Source organism: Rattus rattus, chromosome 12 (genome assembly GCF_011064425.1).
Source record: "Rattus rattus isolate New Zealand chromosome 12, Rrattus_CSIRO_v1, whole genome shotgun sequence".
Classification (NCBI taxonomy): domain Eukaryota; kingdom Metazoa; phylum Chordata; class Mammalia; order Rodentia; family Muridae; genus Rattus; species Rattus rattus.
In genome coordinates, this window is record NC_046165.1 from 49,338,351 (window position 1) to 49,362,433 (window position 24,083).

Sequence of the window (24,083 nt, forward strand, 5' to 3'; positions counted from 1 at the left end):
TTTAGGAAGATGTGTAACCATGAGAGGTATTAGAAAGAGATTTTCATTAGTTTCGTGATCCACTGACCTTGGTCCTTGGAGTTTATGTGCAGAGGGCCAGGTCCTTAGAGTTTATGTGCAGAGGGCCAGGTCCTTAGAGTTTATGTGCAGAGTGCCAGGTCCTTAGAGTTTATGTGCAGAGGGCCAGGTCCTTAGAGTTTATGTGCAGAGTGCCAGGTCCTTAGAGTTTATGTGCAGAGGGCCAGGTCCTTAGAGTTTATGTGCAGAGTGCCAGGTCCTTAGAGTTTGTGTGCAGAGGGCCAGGTCCTTAGAGTTTATGTGCAGAGGGCCATCACGCTCACCCCAGGTTCCTGTGTTTCAACACTTGCTGTTTGGGAGGGTTGGAACCTTTGGGGCCAGCGCATCAGTAGGGCAAGCCTTTGGAGGCCTAGCTCACCTTCACACCGGGTTAGCTCTCTGCTTCCTGCCTGTTTTGTGTGAAGGAGTCTGTACCATGTTCTCCTTGAACTCTGCCATTTCTTCCCTGCTCCAGCAGAGCTTTTCCTCCCTGATGGCTCTGGTGGGTATTTTATCACAGATGTGAGAGAAGTCACCCCTGTGCATCTTAAGGGATGCCCCGATTTTAAAGTGATGGCTGAGAGCACACTGTTTGTGAAGAGCACTTTCTTGCTTGGAGTAGTGACGCATACCTCTAGTCCTAGCACTCAGGACATAGGGATGGGACACAAAGTCAAGGTCAGTCAGGGCTTCATAAGAAGACCCTTTCTCACAAAACAAAAACCAAACAAAAGAAAAAAATTATTTTACCCAAATTTACTTGTTTTTAAAATTCCGTTATTTTAAAATTAAAAAAAAAAAAGTACAGGTTGCATGTGGTTTTCTATGTTCATACAGAAAGTCTTAATTTCTGCCTCTATTTCCTAAAGGCAGGGATTACAGGTACGTACCACCACGCTCAGCTTTCAGAGTCTCTATATTCTGATTTTGTCTGTCTGTCTGTCTGTCTGTCTGTCTGTCTGTCTGTTTATATCCAGGAAGCTAGATCATGAAGGGCTACTCTGGCTCCCAAGGTTTTAGCACAGGCAGAGATGACAAAGTGGTTGAACGTTCACTCATCAAACAGTGCCATCTAGAGGCAGTTGCTCCAAATGACAGTTCACCGGGACCTTGGTGGGTGGCGGCTGAAACTGTCATCTAGAGAGGAATGAATAAAACAGGAAACTGACACAGTTGCAAAACAACATTCAATGTAGTCTTTAACACAAACTTGGCCAAACAGAATTCTGGTGGCATTTCGCTCCCTTGTGGCACCAATCCATTTCACATTCCAAACAACTCTGGGGGAGGAAGAGTTAACAGCCACCTCGTCAGTTACAGTTCATAAAAAAATAGGTTCTGTATTTAACTTAAAAAAAAAAAAACTATCCCAGTGCAATGTAAATGAAAAAAAGACTTCTTTAAAAAAAACAGCCAATAGCAGCAAAACAATGTCAAACATTTGTAAACAAACCTTTCTCAACAACCCTTTACCTAGTAACGAAGCTTCCATACTCCTTGAAAGCATTAAATACATACAAGAGGGGAATTTTGGTTGTCTTTTTCGTACTATAAAATACTTAGCATCTGAAACAATGTTACCAGGAGCAGACACAATTTGGCATCACCATGAGGTGTGTGGAACAACTTTGGGCCGTCATGTCCCTGTTAAGCTCTCCGAATGTTGTCTCCGGGCTATGATCCTGGCACAGCGAGGGCATCTGGAAGACTGGAAGCACTGTTTGTGGAAGCAGGCCCTGCACCCTGCAAGTGAGCAGATTGGTGGTCAGCAAATGCACTCCTTAATTCCTCGCATACATATGGATGCTCCTTCCCATACGTATGGGGAAGGAGGAAACTAAGTCCAGAAGCCCGAGTCTTATGGAAAGAAATCAACCATGCCAAAACGCTCAGGATTGTCTGTTACTCGACAGCTCTTAGCTAGGAGCTCAGGAGCCCAATGGAGGTGGTTGATACTGCCTGCTTCCAGATTAGCCCAAGCACTACTGGTGGTTCCCCTAACCTTAACTTAGTGGATGATGGCTCTTGCAAGGTGGCTTTGTGTCTCTGGAAATGGCTCTAAATGGGCCAAGCTGCATGCAAGGCCCTGTTCTTTTCTGCACCAGCTGTATGCAGAGGTTGGGTTCTGTGGACTTGGAACAATGCCAACTACACTGCTGCCCAGAGCTCTGGGAGTAGCCCAGGGCTTCTTGTTGAATATTTCCCCCTGTCTAGGTCTGCTGCCTCCCATCTCCACGGTATTCAGTCACATCTGGCCTGGAATTCAATTCTCTTTTCTGGGGACCCTGTTCTGCAAAACTAGGGTATCCTAAAGAGAATCATGTTCACATAAAAAAGATGAGGGCAGGGCCCCCACCGAAGTCCTTCCCATGCAGCACAATCAGAGAGCACAGGATTCCCTCAGCAATCAATGGTGCTGGGGGATAGCTCAGTTGGTAAAGTGTTTGCCTCATAAACAGGAGGACCTGAGTTCAATCCCCCAGAACCCATAAGAAACTAAGTATGATCATGTGTGTCTGTAACTTGGTGTTGAAGACCAGAGGATCACAGGGACTGTGGGCCAGTGTAGCCTAATCGGTGAGTTCTAGACCAGTGGGAGACTTTGTCTCAAAATTCAACATGGATTGGACCTGAGAAATGACACCCAAGGTTGACCTCTGGTCTCCACACACACATTGGCATACAGACAGACAGACACACATACACACACACACACACGCACACACACACACACACACACACACACACACACACACACACACACACACACACACACACAAAGAGCCAGTAGTGAATGTTTTGGGCTTTGGTAGCCGTATGGTCCACTCCACCACTGTGGTTTAAAAATAGAGATAACCCTTCAGTGTTGAATGGGATTGTAACATAGTTGAAACCAGTGGTCAACAGGCCTTACTGGTACCATCCTCTCCTCCCAAAACCCCAAGAGATTTCATTCTCTGTCTGCATCCTACAAAGTATTCCTCACTGTGGCCCCCACACCGCACTGTCTCCCTCCCATCTACCTTCAAGTACACACTGCATCACTGCTCTTTAAAGACATCACTGTACTGAAGCGACTGACTGTGCTGGTTTGAATGAAAATGGCCCCTAGAGGCCCACAGGGAGTGGCACTATTAGGAAGTGGGGCCTTGTTGGAAGAAACATTGTCATTGGGGTGGGCTTTGAGGTTTCAGATGCTCAAGCTAGGCCCACTGTCACTCTTTTCCTGTTGCGTTTAGACCCAGATATAGATCTCTCGGCTACCCCTCCCACACTATGTCTGCCTGCACACCACCACACTTCCTGTCGTGGTGATAGTGGACTCAACCTCTAACCTGCAAGTCAGCCCCAATTAAATGTTGTTCTTTATAAAAGTTGCAGTGGTCACAGGGTCTATTTACAGTAATAAAACCCTAACTGAGACACTGAGGTATTATTCAGTTTGAGTTAACATTGTGATTAAGCTATTAAACTTAAATAATTTTTGCAATTAAGTAAAGTGATTATGAGACTGATACCATCAAAGTAATTTCAGTACCTGCACATCTTCTACAAGTCATGGTCTGAAATGGGAAGATGACAGTCGTGCTCTGGCAAAACTCACAAATGAAGCCCTTCCCCTGGCACAGCTGCAAAGGAAGGCATCTGGGGTCACAAGGTGGCACTGCTTCTTGTGCTGGGGAAACTGAGCTAGGATTTATACAGAACCGTGGAAGCATCAGTTTTTCAATGTCTATGATGATAGCCTTTAGAAGAATGGATCAGAACAATAACAATAACAATAGAAACCACACTACAAAATGGTGGCTTCAGGGAAGAATGGGTTTCTACAGGGCATGGCCATTCAAACCAAGAAGCTACAGGATCCCATCTTGAGTCCCAATGGGATGTCTTTGGTTAGCTAATCAGGGGCTGTGAACCAATGTTCTCCATGCTCAGGGTTGAATGTGATGAAGAGTCAAATGAAAACAAACACCTTCCTCCCTAGATCCCGACACTAGAAAGGGAGCCTATCCCAGGTGAACCCATACCTCACAGCTGTCCACGTGGGCAAGAGAAGCTCTCAGGATGTCCTTGAGCAAAGGTGCCAACAGTCCTTTCTTGGTCCTGAGGAAGTCGTCCATGGAGAACATGTGGCATTCATCAGTCAAATGACTGGGAACCTGTTCAAACTCCTTCAGCACACTGCCAAGAGGAGACAGTCCCTAAGGTCACCTATGCTTTTTTTGGGTTGGTTTTTTTTTTTTTTCAGTTAAAAATCTCTCTTGTGGGGGGGGGGAGCTCTCTTGGAGCTGGGGAGATGGCTCAGTCAGTAAAGTGTTTTCAGTGCAAGAAGAGAATCCAAGTCTAGGTCTGCAGCACCCCCACAAAGAGCTATGTATGCACTGAAGTCACGCTTGCAATTCCAGTGCTGGGGAGGCAGAGACAAGAGAGTCCCCGGAGCTCACTGGAGCTAGCCAGTTTGTGAGTGAACTCCAGGACAAGTGAGAGATTGTGTCTCACAAAACAAGGGGGAGAGCGATTGAAGAGACACCCAACATCAACCTCTGGCCTCCACATGCACAGAAGCATAGTGTCACACATGCACATAAACACATGTGCACACACATGCACACAAATGAATATAAAACTGTATCTATAAACTTGTATTTGGTAATATACATATATATATATATATATGATGTAAATTTAGCTATTATCCCATTACTGAACACCTGGTAGATTTCTATGTTATTTCTTATTTTAAACTTCTATCTTAAGTAAATGTCTGCCCATACGAACATCCTTAGGGTATAAGTTTGGTGAAGCCATGCTCTCACTTAGTGTGACCAGCATCCTGCCTCTGTGGGAGGCCATGGGAATCCTCACAGCAGCACAACTCATGGGAAGCAGAGGCAGCCCCTTCCCCTCAATGGGCAGATTTTTAAAAAAAAATCAGTATGCACACACAGCAGATGCTATTCAGCCGTCAGAAGGAAGGGACATGCTGACACATACTGCAATGTGGACAGACCTTAGGAAAATAATCCAGTAATAAAAGACACATATTCTGTTTTACATCCATGAGGTACTTAGAGTGGTCAAATCCATGGGGAAGGAAAGTTGGCTGCCAGGGACGGGATGCAGGAAGAAGGAAAGGGATGGGAGGACGGTGAGAGACTGCATCCTGCAAGAGATGGAGTTTCTGCAGAGGAACAGTGGTGGCAGCAACACGAGGAACCACTCTCCATGCCCACGAGCTTAAAGCAGGCAGGAGAGTAAAACAGGTGTTCATCACAATCTATCGTATTTACTATATTTACATTATGTCTAGACTATAGCTACTGGCTGAGGTGTTGTATTTCCTATATTGACATTATACCTATACTGTAGCCACTGGCTGAGGTATTGGCTTTTACCCTTGTCCAATCCCTCTTTTTAACTCACCTGTGTCTGTTTGTTTCAGTGTTGGGGGTCAAGAATAAAAGATTCTAAGAAGCCAGAGACACTGGATGAGCCAAGATCAGGAAGAATATGCCAGGCAGGGGCACAGAGAATCCCAGCTGAGAATCATACCTGTCAGCAAACCTGCAAGTCTTCAACAGCTTCTTGATATGAAAAAGTTGCTCCTGGATGTCCTAAGGCAAGAAGCCAACCATTTGGAATGAGATGTGTGGCCACCAACAGTGCCCAGCAAACCTTAAAGTTATTCGAAATACTGTGCTGGTGAGCAAAAACAACTTCCAAGCAAACAACCCCTTCAGCAAGGGCTCATAACTGAATCCTTGGATACATGAGTCCTGAATGGACGCAGGTTTAGTTGGGCCTTGGAAGGAGCCTAGACAGGTGAGAGCCCCTAGGGTCATTCACCCCACAGTCTATCTGCCTTGTGAATGGTCTGGGGACACTTCTCCACGGAAGCCTCAGCTCACCTTCACCCTATCCAGTTCCTTGACTTTTGCATAGAGGCTGTGATGCCCACTTAACAGGTTGAAGATGGGCTGATGCCATATGCTGTCCAGTAGCCATTTAGAGAAATCGCTGACTTGGTACTTCCTGAAGTCCCACATCAGCAGGATCCGAGCAGGGATACAGGACTCTGCAGATGAGTGGCATCTGTCACAGAAGTACTTCCCGAGGTACTCACAGTATCGGAGCCGCTTCACAAACTCTGTAGAGAGCAGGAGGGTGACACCATGTTCATGATGCTAAGATCTACCCTAGGCTACCTCCCCATTCCTATGCAAGGTTCAGACTTGGATAAATGTCCGCCCTGCTAAAGGCAGATTCAGCTGCCAGGCAGCACGGCTCTGGCAGTGACCTGAGGGTTTCACTGTGGTTTGCTGTGGTAAGACAGATCCCAGAGAAACAGAATCCTCCAAACACTCCTGGACACCAAAGTGAACTACAGTGCAGCAGGACCATTTCATGCAGGGTCTAGGCATCTAGCCGACTGTGCAGATGCTACCTGCTACTGACAGGAACTCCAACAACAGCTCAGAAACTCAGGCTAACAAAGTGCAGCAGCACAGAACTGGATGCAGGGATAGCCCACATGTGAAGAGCATATTCTAAAGTAGGGCATGCACAATGTCAGGATGTAGCCTCCAAAAGAGGTTTTGTATGTGTGTGTGTGTGTGTGTGTGTGTGTGTATGTGTGTAAGAGAGATGTGTGTGTATGTATGTGTGTATGTATGTATGTATGTATGTATGTATGTATTAGAGACAGAAAGAGTGAATATGAGAGAGAGAGAGAGAGAGAGAGAGAGAGAGAGAGAGAGAGAGAGAGACCTAGACCCTAGACCCCCAAAGAGCTAATGATTCACATCTCTGCAGCATGGGGAAAATTATTTGCTCTTGCACTGTTGAATTTGCTAATAAAACAAACACATGGTGCTCCTGGAGTTTCTCTAATAAACTTTTCTGATGGACAAAAGATGTAGGATGAAAGTGTTAATTCTGTGTCTTCACTGCCTGGGCTAAGAAGGAAAACAACCCAGTCCCAAATCTCCCGGGCAACCATCCCCTCAGCATCAGCATGACAGGACCAAGTCTTTATCATTCCCGGCCTGACTTTCATCTCTTTGTAATTGAGGTAATGCAGGGTGTGATTCGTTCTTATGTCCGTAGATTCGTGGTGAGAAAGGACAACATAGGGGAAGGCAGTGACTTCACTCCCTAGTACACTGTAGGTACAGATGACCGTTTTCCAAACAATGCCTTGAAGAATATCAGGAATAAGTCTTCACTGGGCACTTAGTCTGTTTCCCAAGCTGGTGAATGGTTAATGTCATCCTAAGATTCTAATTCCATGACTTAGGAACTTATAGTTCCCTCTTTCACTGAGGAAAACGGGACAGTGAGGTCAAGCTCATAGTAGGGACAAACAGGCACTGAGCTAGGACACAGAGGCAGAGAGCAGGTAAGCTCAGTTAAAATCCACTGTAGACACTGATATAATTCACCTTTCCCAGCATCAAAGTCTCCACCATCTCAGGTCCACTCATTCACTCATCCACCAACTTCATCAAATGCCCTCTGTGCTATCATCAGGACAGAATAAATCATGCCCATTCCTCTTCCTAAGACCACGTTGACAGACAAAAAGATGGGAGCAGATTCCATGAGGGTTGGACCTGCAAGATCCCCTGCTGTACTGACGGGGAAAGAACTCCAGAAGGTACTTAACTCTGGTGGAGTCGGTCGTGTCTATGTGGTTTCTGACTCATCACCTGGCATTTAGGGTGGCATTCAGGTGTACAGATTAACCAACAGACCTGCCTCTTGCTAGGCTAGCTGGGGAAATGAGTCTCGGACTCACTGTGATTGTCACTAATGTGTAGTGAGATAGGGGAAGCCCTGGCTGGTTCTGCTTTCAGTTTTAATGTCTTGAAATAGACGTCTTCTCTGGAGAACAAGCAGCCCCCAGGCTCAGATGAAAATCTTGCATGGTGTCTCTTGGGGGAGACTCGTTTGCAGGACCTTGGCCATCTCATAAATGAGTCACCGCGTCCTCAACTCTCTGAGAAGTCTTGCCAGGAACCATTTGTTTACCCTGTGAATGTGCCTAGAGGACCATCTTACAAGCAACCATAGCTGTAGGGGCTGATGATGCTGAACAGTGAATTCAACAACGCTTCTGCCTTCCTGGGATTGATGGTTTGGTGATGGAGACAGATGATCTGTAATACAACTAAGAGTAGTCTAGGGATGGATGCCATGAAGCACACACACAACTGTGGCCAGATGGGCATGTTCCACAAGGCAACCACGGAAGACTCCAGGAAAAGGGGAGGGGAAGAAGAGTGGGGAGAAAAGAGGATAAAGATGTGAAGAAAGCCGAGAGTGGCAGGGAAGGAAGTCACCTGGAGGGCATTCTGGGAAGAGGAAACAATAGGTTCAACTATGCAAATCAGGAATGGTTGGATTCTCCAAGTGCCCAGTGGAGAAGCAGCCAGGACGCTGGCTCTCCTTGCTTTGTATGTTATTGTGAAATACAGGGCCACCTCCACGAATCCGTCACAGCACACACACCAAGAAGATGATCTCGCACTAGAGCAACAAACAGTCCAGCTGTGCCGATCCTCACGCTGTTATCATGCGACAGGCAATACAGGACCTGTACTCACTGGGTTGTACGGGAGTCCCACATCCAGCACAGAAGAAATTCTGGGCCACGACTGCTGTGTCCCTCCTGAGGACAGAGAATGTCGACTGTTACACATTTCAGAACTGGTTAGTACAGCGTTTTCCTCTGACAGAAATGCAGTGGACATCGTGGTTTGTTTCTTGGCTTAGGGGCTTTAATTCTGTCATCCTTTCTTGTTAAGAAAAATTTATACTTAAATGGATGTGAGACAAAGTTATCAAATCCTCTTGAGGAGGAGTACTCTGGCAACAGCTGCGCCCTGGTTTCAACAGTGACCTAGAGCTATGGGTAAAGTGGTAAATTTAAATTTTTTATTGTGGTTCAAGGTCAACAAAAATTGCCAAGGTTTAAAAAAAAGACATGTTAAATCTCGTATATCTTAGAGGATTCTGGGAAAGTTGAGGGAGAAAAATATCCTATACAATGAGAATATACGGCTCAGGGCCTTGAGGAGAAGTTCTGCCCAAGCAGTTACAACCTACTTCCTGACATCAGCTAAGCCTGAGAGCAAAGACAGCAGACAGAGATTCCTAAGAGACCTCTGTGGAGCGCAGGAAGCCTGGCTTCCTAACCCTTCCGTTTGCATGAAAGACCAAGAGAATGCAAAGACAGCACATAGTTAAACTATGTTGCCTATAATCTTTACCTGTAACCCATTACATATTCTCAGAACCAATTACAATTAAACTATTATGTACGCACTATAAGTATGGCCCCATACACACGTACTGTAGAAATTTAGTTCTTTCTTTCATAATTTTAGCTGTCTCTGAGCTTCTGTGGTTTCACAGGATAAAGATTTTTACTTGCATCCTGTTACATTTCTCAATGGCAGGTAATCTCCTTGAAGTTAAAGTCTTCTTTTAAAACTTTTATGCACTCATTTTGTTTTACTGCACACTAACTAGTTTGGAAAATAGATTTAGAGTGAGCTCGTCATTTTAAATCATTGTATTTGATTTCTGTTTCAGTGTTAGCCACTTAAAAATTCTCTTACACCTTTTTAATCTACAACTGCTATGTAATGCTCATAACTGGGGGGACAGAGTGTACTGGCTGGTTTTTTGTGACAACTTGACACAAGCTGCAATTATCACTGAGAAAGGAGCCTCCCTTGAGGAAATGCCATGAAATCCAGCTGTAAGGCATTTTCTCAATTAGTGATCAAGTGGGGAGGACCCAGTCCATTGTGGGTGGTGCCATCCCTGGGCTGGTAGTCTTGGGTTCTTCTATAAGAAAGCAAGCTGAACAAGCCAGGGGAAGCAAGCCTGTAAGCAGCATCCTCCATGGCCACTGCATCAACTTTTGCCTCCAAGTCCCTGCCCTGTGTGAGTTCCAGTCCTGACTTCCTTTGGTGATGAACAGCAATGAGGAAGTGTAAGCTGTATAAACCCTTTCCTCCCCAACTTGCTTCTTGGTCATGATGTTTGTGCAGGAATAGAAACCCTGAGTAGGACACAGAGTTACACTTTAACGAGTACTTACACGCCCACAATAGAGTGCCAAGGAAACTAAGCCAGAAACACATTTGCCTTGGTCCCTCGGCGAATGGTTCTTTCTTCATCTGTTTCCATGGGGATCAGGCGGACCCATCACAACACATCCCAAGTGGAACCTGGGGTTCCAGGCAGCACTCTTACTTACTTGACTGGCGGGTGAACAGTAAGTATGATTTGGCATGGAGGGGGCACCCAGTCTTCAGTCCCTGGGACCCTGGACTTAAGCATGACTTCCCGTGCTGTATCCACACTGGAGTCAAGCTCTTCCTCAGCTTGTTCTTCTTCCCCAACCTGAATGACCCATGAGAGGAGTCAGGGCTAACCTCAGAAGGCACAATATAGAGGTTTGCCTGAAAAGGACTCTAAGTGTGTTTCCCATGAACTTTACCACCAGAAATGGAAACTGTTTTTAGCTGAGCTAAAGGTCTTGGCACAAGACTTCCCACTGAGACTACTAGTTTTTATTTCTGAATGATTGTTTCTGTGGCGTCTGAGAAGAGGGTGTCAGATCCCCTGGAGCTGGAGTTAGATGCAGTTGTGAGCTGTCTGATGTAGGTGCCGAGACCTCTATACTCAGAAAGAGCAGCCCCACTCTTATCTACTGAACCTGAGCCTGCTGGGTTTTCGTTTTTGTTTTTTGGTAGTTGTTGTTTTTAGTATTTTTTAGCTCATTTGTTTCCCAAATTCCCATGTGATGAGAAGGGCTTTTTGACCAGGGACACTCCGTGAAAATAAGCAGCATCTGGTGCCTAAAGCAGTCGCCTATCAGAGCTTTGCTGTGGTCTCGTAGAACCTTGGCTTACAAAACAACCGCTTACAGTGAAAGCTTACATTTTCCTATCGTCATTTAAAACCCAAACTCTCCCAATCAGTATCCCGAAACCTCCACAATTTGGCCACTATCATTCAAGCCTGTTCCCATGAATCCCCCCCCAACACACACACACACACACACACACACACACACATACACACACACACACACACACACACACACTTTGTCCAACCACAGTTACGTTTCTCACTCATCTGGCTTCCAGACTTCCTCCATTTGTGTCCCAACAGCTGTTGCTCAGAACGCTTCCCCACAGACTGTATCTGCCCCAGCGCTGCCTGACTCACACCTGGCTCAGGGCTAAGCTCTCAAGTCGGCTTCCCTAAGTTCCTCTGACAGAATTAGATGCCTGCCCACTCTGGCCCTTCCAGAGTGATTTTTTTCAACTCTTCTTTTAGCATTTGCTACCACTGGAGTGTTTAGCATTCTTCGAGGACAGCGTATCCTGGAAGCAAAGTCTTGTATGCTTTCCTATCTGTCAGCCGGGTGACATCTTCTTTATTATTGCCTTGCCCTGATCAGATCTGAGCCCAGTACATTAAAATAATAGTAATAAGAGGGAAAATGAGATATCACCTTGGGAGACTTGGGAGAACTGTAACCTTTTAGCAGGCCTGCAATCCCAGCACTAGGCAGGCCTGAGCAAGAGGATTCTCTGAGTTAGAGACCAGCCTGTGCTATATAACGAGACCTTTTCTCAAAGCAATAACAACATGGTATGGATTGTTAAATACATCTCTTGATGTTGAATGACTGCTCATCTCCATTTTGAGACCTCCTAAACACCTATAAGCCAGACAAGGAAACACATATTTGAATGGAACAGGCCAGTGAGAAGTTAGGAACATTCCATTCCATATCAACCGACTTCCATACTTACTCCTGAGCTAGTGGGGGTCAGGGAGCCTGGAGGCTGACGAGTGACATCTTCTGACAGCATCCAGTACTTATAGAACCCTCGGAACAACTCTCTGGCTAAGAGCCCAGCAAGACTGAGATTCGACTTGCAAGTTGCACTGAAACACGAGAGAAACGAAAGCTGGACGGCTGTGCATAAATACAATCAGGGTCTTTGAGGAAACCATTATATGAGACTGACAGTCATTTGCAAGCTGGGAATCTAATGCAATAGAGTTCACCCGTGATCGGCAAATAGAGCCTCTCATTTATGAAGGGTATGGAGACCTAGGGTAAGGTGAAAACAGAACTGAACCTAAAGTGAGAAAACCAGAGCCCGAATCCTTCTGATGCTTAGCAGTGCTTCAAGGATGGCCCATCCTTTAATCTCAGCTCTGGAATGGTAAAGACAGGGGATCTCTGTGAGGTCTAGGCCAGCCTAGTCTATGTAGCAAGTTCCAAGACAGCTATAGCTGCATAGTAAGACAGGGGTTGGGGAACACATTGTGACATCATTTTATAAGCTTTAGTTTCCATGTATATGAAACAGGGCTCAAAAATAAATGCACAGGGCTGGAGAGATGACTCAGTGGTTAAGAGCACTGTCTGCTCTTCCAGAGGTCCTGAGTTCAATTCCCAGCAACCACATGGTGGCTCACAACCATCTGTAATGGAATCTGATGTCCTCTTCTGGTGTGTCAACTACAGTGTACCCACATACATAAAACAAATAAATAAATCTTTAAAAAAAAATAAATGCACAGGGGCTGGAGAATTAGCTCAGCAGTTAAGAGCACTCGTTGGTTTTGCAGAGGACCAGGGTTTGGTTCCAACATCTACATGGTAGCTTACAACCATCCATAATTCCAGTTCCAGGGGATCAGAGCCCCTCTGCTGACCTGCATGGGTGCCTGGTATGCATATGGTACACATACATACACACAAATAAAGCACTCCTAAAATAAATCTAAATTTTTAATTAAATGCATACATACATTTATAAAACTCACCTAACCTCGAGGTTAAATGGGGACATATACACCAGCCTTTCATGCACTGTAACAAGCACTGAGCATGGGGTGCTGTGCTCTGAATATGGGCAGTGTCCTCCAAAGATCTGGTTGTTAAGGGATTGGCTTCCAGAGACAATGGAAGCTTGGGGGGGTAGAACTTAGCAGGTCTGTAAGTCACTGGAGGCAGTAACTCCAGAGGGTGGTGAGAACATCCCCTCTTATCCTCTATTCCGCCATGCAATTCCGAGGTACTCCGCTCACCCACACCTCACCCTCATCGTATCATGTCTTTGAGCCTCCAAAACCAAGAGACAAAAACCTTTTCTCTCAGTAAGTTAGTTGTCTCTGGTATTTTATCATAGTCAACAAAACTTCTATTATAGAGGTGACTGACTAACTTCTTTTTTTTTTTTTTTTTTTTTTTTTTTGGTTCTTTTTTTTCGAGCTGGGGATCGAACCCAGGGCCTTGCGCTTCCTAGACAAGTACTCTACCACTGAGCTAAATCCCCAACCCCGACTGACTAACTTCTAAGTGAGTCTTACATTAGTTTCTTTTCCTATTGCTGTCATAAAATACTCTAACAAAAGTAGTTTGGGGCAAAACACCCATGCACATAAAAAGATAATAAATAAACTTCAAAAAATAACCTAAGGGAGAAAGGATTTATTTTACTTTTTTCTAATTTTTGATATTATAATTACAACATTTCTCCCACCATTTCCTCCCTCCACAACTAACTTGCTATATCAACCTAGTCCCCAGCAACAATCTATAAACATTTGTTTCCTCATCAAAGATACTTCTCTTTGCCACAGAGACCACCATAGGAAACCACAACCAATCAGAATGCAGAGCTGTGGGGGTTGGGGATTTAGTTCAGTGGTAGAGCGCTTGCCTAGAAAGCGCAAGGCCCTGGGTTTGATCCCCAGCACCGAAAAAAAAAAACAAAAAAACAAAACAGAATGCAGAGCTGTGGAGCCCAGACTCAATGGATACATCTATAACACACTCCCACATGTAAGGCTCCCACATGTTATGGGAGCAGTGCAGAAGAGGGGGCTGAAAAATTGTTAGAGCCAGAGGATTGGGAAGTTTGCTGTGAGATGGTGTCTCCTAGTAATATCAGAAGAGATTTACTTCAGCTCATTCTTCCAGGGATAGTCATCACGTGAGGTGGAGAAACGGAGACAGGAGCTGGTCGCATTACACAGTAATCAGAAGAGAACAATGATAATACGACATTGCTCAATGAATACAGAGTGCTCTGCCTTTCTCCACTCATCTCGTCCAGGTTTCCCTCCCTGCCATGAGGATGGTCTCACCCACAATAAAGATGGGTCTTTCCACATCAATTAACGTAGTCAAAATAATCCCCAACTGAGGGGCCCAACTCTTCTGGACTCTGGATTCCGTCAAGCTGACCGTTAACATTGGCCATCAAGGATCCCCATTTGTGGCTAACCAAGCTGCAATATGAAAGCCCCAGGGGTCTACACACAAGAAGGCACATACCTCTCTGAAGAGCTGTAGGAGCCTCTGCAGCCTTTCATGAGGTCATTGGATTTCCCAAGTTCTGTGGGAAAAGGAAAGAAAGGGCGGTAGGGTCTCTTAGCCTGCCTCACTCGAGGAATTTCATAAGAATACAAAGATAGAGACCCCGGCACTCAGGGAACCTGCAATGTCCAGATAACCACAAGCAACAGTATGCGACTCCAGGTAACCCCCCGAGATGGGAGTTCATATAGACCTCATCAAAATATCACATCAGAACCACAGAGCAGAACTAATGGACATCTGCATTTTTGTTCAGTTCTACGGGTGAGAAGACCAATTATCAGACATCACAGACAATGAAAACGTATCCTTTGAGTAGCAGGGACATAACCTCTTCTTGGGAGAGGTTTCCTCAAAAGTCCCCAACATGGCCTTGGCTGTGTTGTCTGCTGGTGTGTGGGCGGTTATGTGAGGGAGATGAGTGGGAGGAGGTTCTAAGTCTCACCTAATATGACCAATTTGTTCAAGTCAAGTGTGCAGGCCTCTATCGCCACAGGACAGTAAGAAAGTGCCTCAGCCACTGGGCTGACCTGGAGTGCAGCACAACCTAAAGAGAGAAGGAAGACCGATTTCATGATCAAGAATCGAGGCTGGGGCTGAAGAAATGGATCAGTCAGTAGAGCATCTGCTGTGCAAGCACGAGACCTGAATTCAGCTCCCAGAACTGACAGAAAATGGCTGGTCCTGATAGTTTGTCCTTGTATCCCAACACAAGAAGCAGGGGCAGGTGGATCCTGGGAGCTCACCGGAGTCAGCCTATTCTAGCCAGAGTGTGAACTTGTGAAAGAACTTGTCTCAAAGTCAAAAACAAGGGACAAGAGACAATTCCTGATAACCGTCCTCTCTCCCTCCCCCCATCTCTCACATGCTCACACACAGGAGCACACACGTGCCCACACACTTGGACCCTCATTCTTTTTTTTTTTTTTTTTTTTTTTTGTTTTTTTTTTGAGCTGGGGACCAACCACTTCCCTACTTGCCTCTACCCTGAGCTAAATCCCAGCCCCCATTGGACCCTCATTCTTACATGAACAAGCACACACCTGTTTAAACACATATGCATGAATACCAGCATAAGCAAAATGGTATGTTCGAACTGGTCTGAAGAAGAGGAGAAGGAGGAAGACGATGAGGAAGAGGAAGGCAGAGAGGAGAAGGAAGAGGAGGAAGGGGAGAGAATGCATGGCTCCCAACTCACTGGTATGGGGGGGAGCTAAAGCTGCAGCTCCAAGGACTGACAGCTGAAGGAAACTAGTTTAGGTTCTCTCCTTCACTAAAATATGTATCAGGCAAATAGGCTGATACGATTTGTTTACTTTTTATGTTTAATATTTTCCAATTATAATACAAAGTTTAAAAATAAAATTAAAGAAGACTTAAAAATGAAAAAAAAAGAAAAGAAAAGAAAAGAAAAGAAAAGAAAAGTACGTGTACGGACAGACAGACAGACAGACAGACACACACACACACACACACACCATGGGGTTGAGAAGCACTATTATTAGATGCATAATACAGATATGTTAATTACACACACAACTCAACCCACCCACAACTGGAGATAGTTTACCAGCAACACAGACACCATTTTTTTTTTTTTTTTTTTTTTTTTTTTTCAGATATGTTAACAGGGCCTTTAACTTGCCACCGGGAAGCTGGACCACTGAGCTAAATCCCCAATGGAGAACATTTTTGCTATAAAAGAAATATTGAGTTTTACATCAGAGGATCTGAGAACCCAGCAAGTGGGCAAGTTTGAAGGGTACCAGCCACATAGAAAGACACTTGGAAGAGAGAGAGGTTCAGGGCTGGAAATCCAGGTTTCTCAGAGGGAGAGGAGAAGTATCAGCTTAGAGGATGGAGTATCAGCTTACTGATGGAGGTAAAATCTGCCAGAAAGAAAACCTGGGTGTTGAGGCTGAACACAGGACTGGCTTTCAGAAAGCTAACGGTCCTTCCCTGCTGGCTTTGGTGGCCTTTCCTCCAGAAGGAACTCCCTGGGTTCCCAGGTGCCCTGCTTAGTGACTGGGCTGGACCCTCATGTCTGCCATGGTGTCATCCCTCTCACTTCTGTGGCCCCAGCCGCAGGGCTTCTGCTCTGGGGAGAGTGTCTTACCACCACCAAGTCCCAGCCATCACCAAGAACAGGCAGGTTCATTATTTGCAAAAAGGGATGAAGGTGGACGCCTTGGGCAAAGAAAACAATGTGGAAGGAGAAGTGGGAGAACACTGTGGGGTGGAAAATGAAGCAAGACAGAAGACAGCAGCAACCTGGAAACGGAAGAATAAAATCCAAGGAAAAGCAAAGCAAGAACTCCAGGGCTGGCCAAGGACAGAGCATGAGCAGCAATCACAGGGCAAAAGAAAATGGCTGCCTTGCTGGAGATCACTCACTCCCATGTGCTAAGCCTTTTCACCTGCAAAGTACCTTATCACTAACAAAAGCACACCAAAGACCCTCAAAATTAAAATCACTGAAAATAACACATCACACACACACACACACACACACACACACACACACAGACACACACACACACCTCATAATGTTCTAAGTTAGTTTCTCACTCTGAACTGAGTCACATTCATGACTATCTATCCTGGGATTCATGTGGCCAATGGACCATGGATTGAACGCGTCTTCAAAGGATGGAAAACGTCCCTCTTTCAAGACTGGACAGAGGAGACAGCCTGCGCTGAGATCACAGCATGCAGCATTCAAGCGTTTGCCCGACTTGCCTTCACAGCCAGTGTGGGAAGAAGCGGAGGGGTCTGGCTCCTGCTTTGCATGGGTATGAAAGGTCACTTCTGCTCCGGTCCCACATGACCTGCTGGCCTCTTCTGTGCCCGAACTCCCTGGCTGCTGTTGACTCAGAAGATTGCACTTCAAATTCTCTATTACTGAGATGATCAGGTCTGCAGCATAAAAGTGGACGTTTTCCTACGGGGGGAAAGTCAATTCAAAAATGAGTGCACTCAACTTTCCTTCGGAGGATGGATTAGATTGCAAAACTGGAGAAATGCCACTTAAGTGGCACAAATAAGGATAAATACAACTTGATCTAACTAGGTTATGATAAAAAAAATACATCCAGAGACACAGATATACCAAATGGAATTAATTTCTTTCTCAGGAATGGGGATTAAACTTAACAACATATATGCAAGGCGAGCTACGGCTGGCCCCATCCCCCATCACTGAGTTGCATTTCTTGTGCTGGAAAACCCTCGGTAGGTGGAGCCCAGCACCTGACAGAGCTCCTCAGTCGTGGACGGCTGAGCACACCGTGCCTGAAAATGTCTCAATTTAGTGCTCCTGGCGGCCTCCTTCAAATACTGAAAAGAACCCTTTGGCTGAGTCTCATTGCAGTGGTTTCTGCAGTCACATCGAGCGGCATCAAGAGACTCAGGCCCTCACCTTTTCCATGTCAGCAGGCAGAATGAATGTCTCCAGTGGGAAGAAATTCCAAGAATGGCTCCTGCTGCTCTGAGCATCACCTGCCAACACAGTCAGTCATTGAAAATGGAGAAAGGAGACGGCTCAGCCAGTAAAGTGCTCCCTGGTCACTCTCCTACTGCATCAGGCACTTGTAATCTCAGTACCGCAGAGGTGGAGACGGAGGACGCCTGGGGCTTGTTGGTCAGCTGGGTTAGAAACTTAGTGAACCACAGATTCAGTGAGAGACTCTGCCTCCAAGAGGAGGAGGACAGAGAACAGCAGAGGAAGATATGTGACATTGACTTCTGGTCTCCACATACACACACGCACACAGGTGAGCACACACAGGACAAAAGAAAACAATGGGAAAATTGCTGGCTTTCCTGCTAGGCTGGGCCTCACAGTTACCTGGCAACAGCCAGGTATGCCCAACCCACTATAAAAGGGGCTGCTTGCCCCCTCCTCTCTCTCTCTCTCTTGTTCTTGTTCTTCTTACTCCCTTGCTCTCTTCCCTGTCCCTACTCTCCCCACTCCCCTACCCCTCTCTCCCTCTCTGCCTTTTTCTGTCTCTACTACCCCCTCAACTCCCCTCCCCATGCCCTAAATACACTCCATTATTCTATACTATACCATCGAGTGGCTGGTACCTTACAGGGGAGGGATGCCTTGGCATGAGCCCACAGAGGCATCCCCTTCCCCCACACCATACCGCATCTCTACAAACATATCTCTGGCTTCCCTTTCTTTTTTATAAAACACAACAAAAATAAGCCTAAAGATTAATTAAGCAAAACAAATCATAGGATACAAGTCTTCAAGACTATCAGGGGAAAGAAAAAACTGCATAGCTCTAGAAAGATACAGGTCATGAAAGCGGAAAGAGCCTTCTGATGACAAGGCCTGTAGACAACCCACTGTCCATCATTTCTCCAGAACACTGGAGTGACTGAGAGATAGCCTCAGAAAACCAGAAAGGAGGGGCCAGTGGGGCAAAGATGGTGGGAAGAGGTCATGGGAGATGGGAAGGCAGCCCTCAGAATTATAGGATCTGGGCTGGAGAGATGGCTCAGTGGTTAAGAGCACTGACTGCTCTTCCATTGGATCGGTTTGCTGGATTGTTCCCAGCAAACAAATGGTGGCTCACAACCATCTGTAATGGGATCTGATGTTTTCTTCCCGTGCGTCTGGAGACAACTACAGTGTACTCAGATACATCAAATAAACAATACTTTAAAAAAAATAATTACAGGATTACTTTCTCAGCTGGTGACGATCGGCCCCGAACTTCCTGTTGCAACCACAAAGTCATCTGAAAGCAAACAGAGCTCCGTCCAGCGAGGCTCAGACCTCTACGCTGAGACAGTCATTCTTACACTCTCACCCACCACTCACTGGCAATAAGCAACACCAACTCGAGTAGTTCCTATCACATTGACTGCTGACTGCAGTCCGGGAAGGAAGTGAGCTCTCATGACGGTCGGAAGAGCTATGTCATCCTGACCGGATAAATTAAGAGATGCTGCCAATGTCCGGGAAGCTGTGGGTTATCAGAGGGCAGACAAGTGCAGGAAGTGTCACCCTGATACTCCCATTGAACAAAGTCGATCTGAAATGGAAAACCGGGGACCTCTTGGCTGGGGTTGGTAAACGTTTTGGGGGATTGACTGTGGGGGCCATTCACCATCTCTGCCAACAACCCTGCCACTGTAACTAGAAGGCCACTGTGGATGAAACTAAATTGCTGGTTTGTCTTCTTAAACAAAAACAGGAAGCTGGGAAAGACCTGAACATAGAGGAAAAGGCAAGATGAAGCAGAGTGGTGCCCAGACCCGTTATCCCTTGGTCACTAATTCTCTTCTGCCTTGAGTTGGGATGGTGCTAACGTGAGATGAGCTCACACATTGGTTTTGGGTCAAGGTTGAAGACCATGAACTTCATTTCTCATGGCAAAGACAATAGGTAAGTCAGCCCAGACAAACACATACATGGAGAAGTATAAAGGAAGTCACCAGATAAAGTTACCATCATCCGTAGAAGCTGTCAAATGAGGAGACTCAGAATGGACACTGTCCTTAGAGAATGGGGAAGTGGCCACAGCCTTGGGGTTTTTGAGCAGAGACTTCTGCTGGGGATGAGCCTCTTGCTCTTCTGTGGCCAGGAAGAAGTCACCCTTCTCTCCCCAGGAGCAATAAGCAGAGCTGCTGCAGATGACATCAGCAGTATTCTCAGACAATGACACCTCAGCCAGGGAGTCCCTCTGGGGCAATATCGAAAGGTCCGAGGGCGAGGGAGTGTCCACTTCCACGTGGTTCTCACTGTTCTGCGCCGTTGGTCTTTGGAGGCCTGATTCTCGAAGCGGCTGCTGCACACACAGTGGGTTGATCCAGGAAGCTTTGTGTCTTATGAGCCTCACATCTAACTGGCAAGCAGGTTGGTCGGTGTCCAGGACACTGGGCAAGCCATCAGCGTCCTGAAAGGCACGGCTGGTCCTTTCACAGGAGTCCATAGGATAGTCTTGCTGGCCTGTGGATTGGGACACCATCTTTCCAGGTGTGGAGTGAACGTGCTCAAAACTCAGTTCTCCAGTGGCCGTTGTACCGCTGGGTGAGACCCTTGAATTCATCACATGGCCAGCTGGAGGTCTGAAGAGTTTATCTGCAATGAGCAAGAATCGTTCCAGGTAAATAAAGAGTCCAGTCATGGTTTTTGGTTAGATATTATTGTCAAGAAACAAAAAACAAAACAAAACAAAAAACAAACAAACATCATTTCTTTGTGTCTCATTCTATGTGCAAGAAATAAATAAATTAATTGATTAATCAATGAATCAATCAATCAATCAGACCCAGAAACAAAACAAAGCAAACCACTAGCTGTAAGCCTAGAGAGTTTGATGCAAGAATTAGAAACATTTTTATGGACTGGAGAGCTCAGTGTTTAAGAGCACTAACTGCTCTTCCAGAGGTCCTGAGTTCAAATCCCATCAACCATATGGTGGCTCACAACCATCTGATGCCCTCTTCTGGTGTGTCTGAAGATAGCAACAGTGTATACTTATATATAAAAAATAAATAAATCTTTTTAAAAAACATTTTTACAAGTGTGAACTTAATTGAAAAAGCCACAAAGATCAACCTCGTAATGAAAATAGCAATATATCAAAAGCATTATGATAAAATTACCTGTCAAATCAACAATGGGCATTGCCATGTGAAAGTAAAGACACGTTTACATCACCTTATATGGGGTTCACTCTAGCATCACAGCAAAGCGAGCAATAGAGTGGAAAAAGACAGCCACTAGACCCTCTGTGCCAAGCCACACACCTTAACTTGAACATCCAGGACCTATCAGAATTTAGCACTAGCTACCAATATTTTTAAAACAATGCTATGAATCTAGAACTCATCTTTTAAATGGTTCTGACTGATTTCAGCTGTAGTCGATGCAACGATGGTTGAAATGTTGAGAAGCCCTTTGCCATGATCTCTCCAGGCCCAGCAAACATTTTTTTTATCATCCATCTTTGAGAGCAGTGAGAAAGAGTCCATCCAAGTCAGCCTTCACACAGATGCAGTCCACTGGGCAAGTTTATCCCAGGTGAAGAGTGCCACAGCATATGGGATTAGCTTTCTGTCCTTGTGACCAAATACCTGAGAGAAAAGCAACTTCAGTCCTTGGTCACATGATTCATGTTATGGGGTGGAGTGACCCAGCACATCATGGCTGTGGAAGTATGTGGCAAAGTCAGAGACAAGAGCCTGGGCAGGACATGCCTTTCACAGGCAAACCTTCAGTCTCCTGCTTCTCTCAACCAACACCATCTTCCCATAATCAACTCAAATTTTGAATCCATCTGAGGGTTAATCCATGGATTCAGTGAAAACCCTCAAGATCTAATCCTTTATGAAGACTGTGTCGCAGACACACCCAGGGCTTTGTCCTGTCCAATCCAGTTGACAGGAAAGAGCACCACATGCAGGTGTACGTGACCATGAGAGTTGGCTCTAGAGGTTTAAATCCCCCTGTGTGGAGCTGACTCCCACACGCACCTTTCTACCTGACTTCCCCACAACCCCAGACTCCAGGTCAGTCTACCAAATTATCTACTTGACATTTCCCAGTGACTCTCAATTTAATACGCCTAAATCAGACTCTGAGACACCCCAAATCTGCTCCTCCCCTACCTTCCCTATCCCAGGAAGAATATTTCTGAATCACTTGAGCCTAAGATATAGGATCCATGTGTGACCCTGTGCTCTTTCCTGGATCTCCATCTTTTATCCCTCTGTAAGCTTAGAACCAGCGCATTCCTCTAAGCTACTGTCTTCTTCCTCTTGGATACAGACATCACAGTAGAAAGCAGTCTTTCTCTTTCTGCCTTACCCATCCACAATCTCAGGCATTCAAAGAGACCCTTTACAAACCTAAACTGACATCTCATTCCCCCAGTCAAACCCCAGTGGCTTCACTCCTTACCATGTCCTTAAAGCTTGACGTGGTCCTGGCCCTGAAGATCTCTCATTTATCTTTTCTCAGCCTCTGTAAGCCACAACAACACAAGAAGCTCTTGGACTCTTGGTTTTCACCACCCTAAAGGCTGTAGCTCACCTCTAGCCTAAAGCGTTCCTCTCCAAGTGAACGTAGCCTGTCCCTCTCTTCTTATGCATGCCTTAGTTCATGAATTACTTAAGGAAGTGTCTCCTACCTAAAGGCAAGTCCCTGATCTCCCCCTACTATGTCACTCTGTTCAATTTTCCTCACAGAAAACTCACTTCCTGATTCTTTCCAGTTCCTTCCAATGAGTCTTCTGCCCTACTATAAACTCAATGGTTTTATCTGTGCTCTGCCACATCATATCCCTATGTCTTTGGTTGCATGTAAGATATCAATACATGCTTATGGAGCAGATGAACATAACCAATAAATTGGAAATAAAGTCAAGAGATGAAAGCCTTCTTTGGTAGATGTAGTTGTCCAATTACTGGGACAGTAGAAGTGAATGCCTCAAAAAGATAGAAACATTTTTCTCACCAATGTTGATATTAAGATATGCATTCAAATATGCCAAAAGAAACTACATGTGAAAATCGTTCTAAGAATTCTTTCTACTTCTGTGACTTATTTGGAGGTCCTGTGTTAATGCAGACGAAGCAGAGCACAGGACAAGACACCCATGATAACTGCCAGAGCTTACTGCCCCTAAGAGTTCCACGTTCCTTCTTACTCAAATCCCACCTTGTGTTTCAATTTCTCTTTGCCATGCATCTTTTCTTGCTTGGTAACTTTGGATTTAATTTACAAAAGGACATGATTACTATATTCCTATAAAATGCCCTATATTAGTCAGGGTTCTTTAGAGTCACAGAACCTATGGAATGTCTCTCTATCTTGAGTGGAATTATTATGATGACTAACAGTCTATAGTCAACTCCCCAACAATGGTCCACTGTGGATGGGAAATCCAAGAATCCAGTAGTTGCTCAGTCCCATGAGGCTGGTTGTCTTCAGTTGGTCTCTGTAGAAGTGGATTCCAACAGATATATGCTGGCAAGTAAATGTGAGCAGGTGAAGAATCTTTTTCCTTCTTCCAATGTCCGTAAGTAGGTCTCCAGCAGAAGGTATGGCTCAGATTAAGGGTGTGTACCACCACGCCTAGATCTGGGACTTACTTTGTCCCAGGCTGACCTTGAACTCAGAGATCTCCTTGCCTCAGTCTTCTGGGATTAAAGGCGTGTGCTACCTTGTCTGGACCTAAGCTTTTCATAGCCACTATGCCTCAAGATCTCCATGCCAAGTTCCAGGTCAGAAACTTGTGTCTTCCAGCCTCAAGATCTGGATCACGGGTGTGCCCCCCAATTCTGGATTGTAGTTCATTCCAGATCTAGTAAGTTGACAACCAGGAATAGCCTTTACCTGCCCCAAACACAGAACCCCAGAAAAAAAAAATTCCCAACACTCAATGCCCCATGAACACTTCTTTGGTCCCACAGATGATGACCGCCATCCTATTACTCTCAAATACTTTGCAATGAATGATCACACCTACATCGGATCCAAAGGTTTGTTTTGCCTTCTTTTTCAAACATACACATTGTATCTGTCTTTGTTACTGTTCTCCTGCTGTGAAGATACACTCTAACCAAGTCAACTTTTATC

At 45.4% G+C, this 24,083-nt stretch overlaps 1 protein-coding gene across 1 annotated transcript; it reads right to left on the reverse strand.

Moving 5' to 3' along the window:
* Window positions 1-1,230: 1,230 nt before the first annotated feature.
* On the reverse strand, window positions 1,231-20,547 carry Rubcnl (rubicon like autophagy enhancer). The gene is made up of 13 exons (XM_032917705.1): window positions 19,947-20,547; window positions 17,904-17,983; window positions 17,225-17,426; window positions 14,931-15,032; window positions 14,444-14,504; window positions 11,901-12,036; window positions 10,331-10,476; window positions 8,667-8,731; window positions 5,970-6,208; window positions 5,614-5,675; window positions 4,089-4,242; window positions 3,596-3,686; window positions 1,231-1,800 (listed from the first exon to the last, which is right to left on the reverse strand). Exons 1-13 carry the CDS (start codon window positions 20,545-20,547, stop codon window positions 1,694-1,696), a joined length of 2,046 nt encoding a protein of 681 aa, XP_032773596.1. The 3' UTR covers window positions 1,231-1,693.
* Between the last annotated feature and the right edge of the window lie 3,536 nt (window positions 20,548-24,083).

Coding starts and splice junctions, on each gene's coding strand:
- Rubcnl (XM_032917705.1), bottom strand. CDS start 20,547: ATGAATTCAAGGGTCTCACCCAGCGGTACAACGGCCACTGGAGAACTG. Junction 17,427..17,903: donor TGCCTGCTGACATGGAAAAG/GTGAGGGCCTGA, acceptor TTCCCCCCGTAG/GAAAACGTCCACTTTTATGC. Junction 14,505..14,930: donor GAACAAATTGGTCATATTAG/GTGAGACTTAGA, acceptor CTTTTCCCACAG/AACTTGGGAAATCCAATGAC.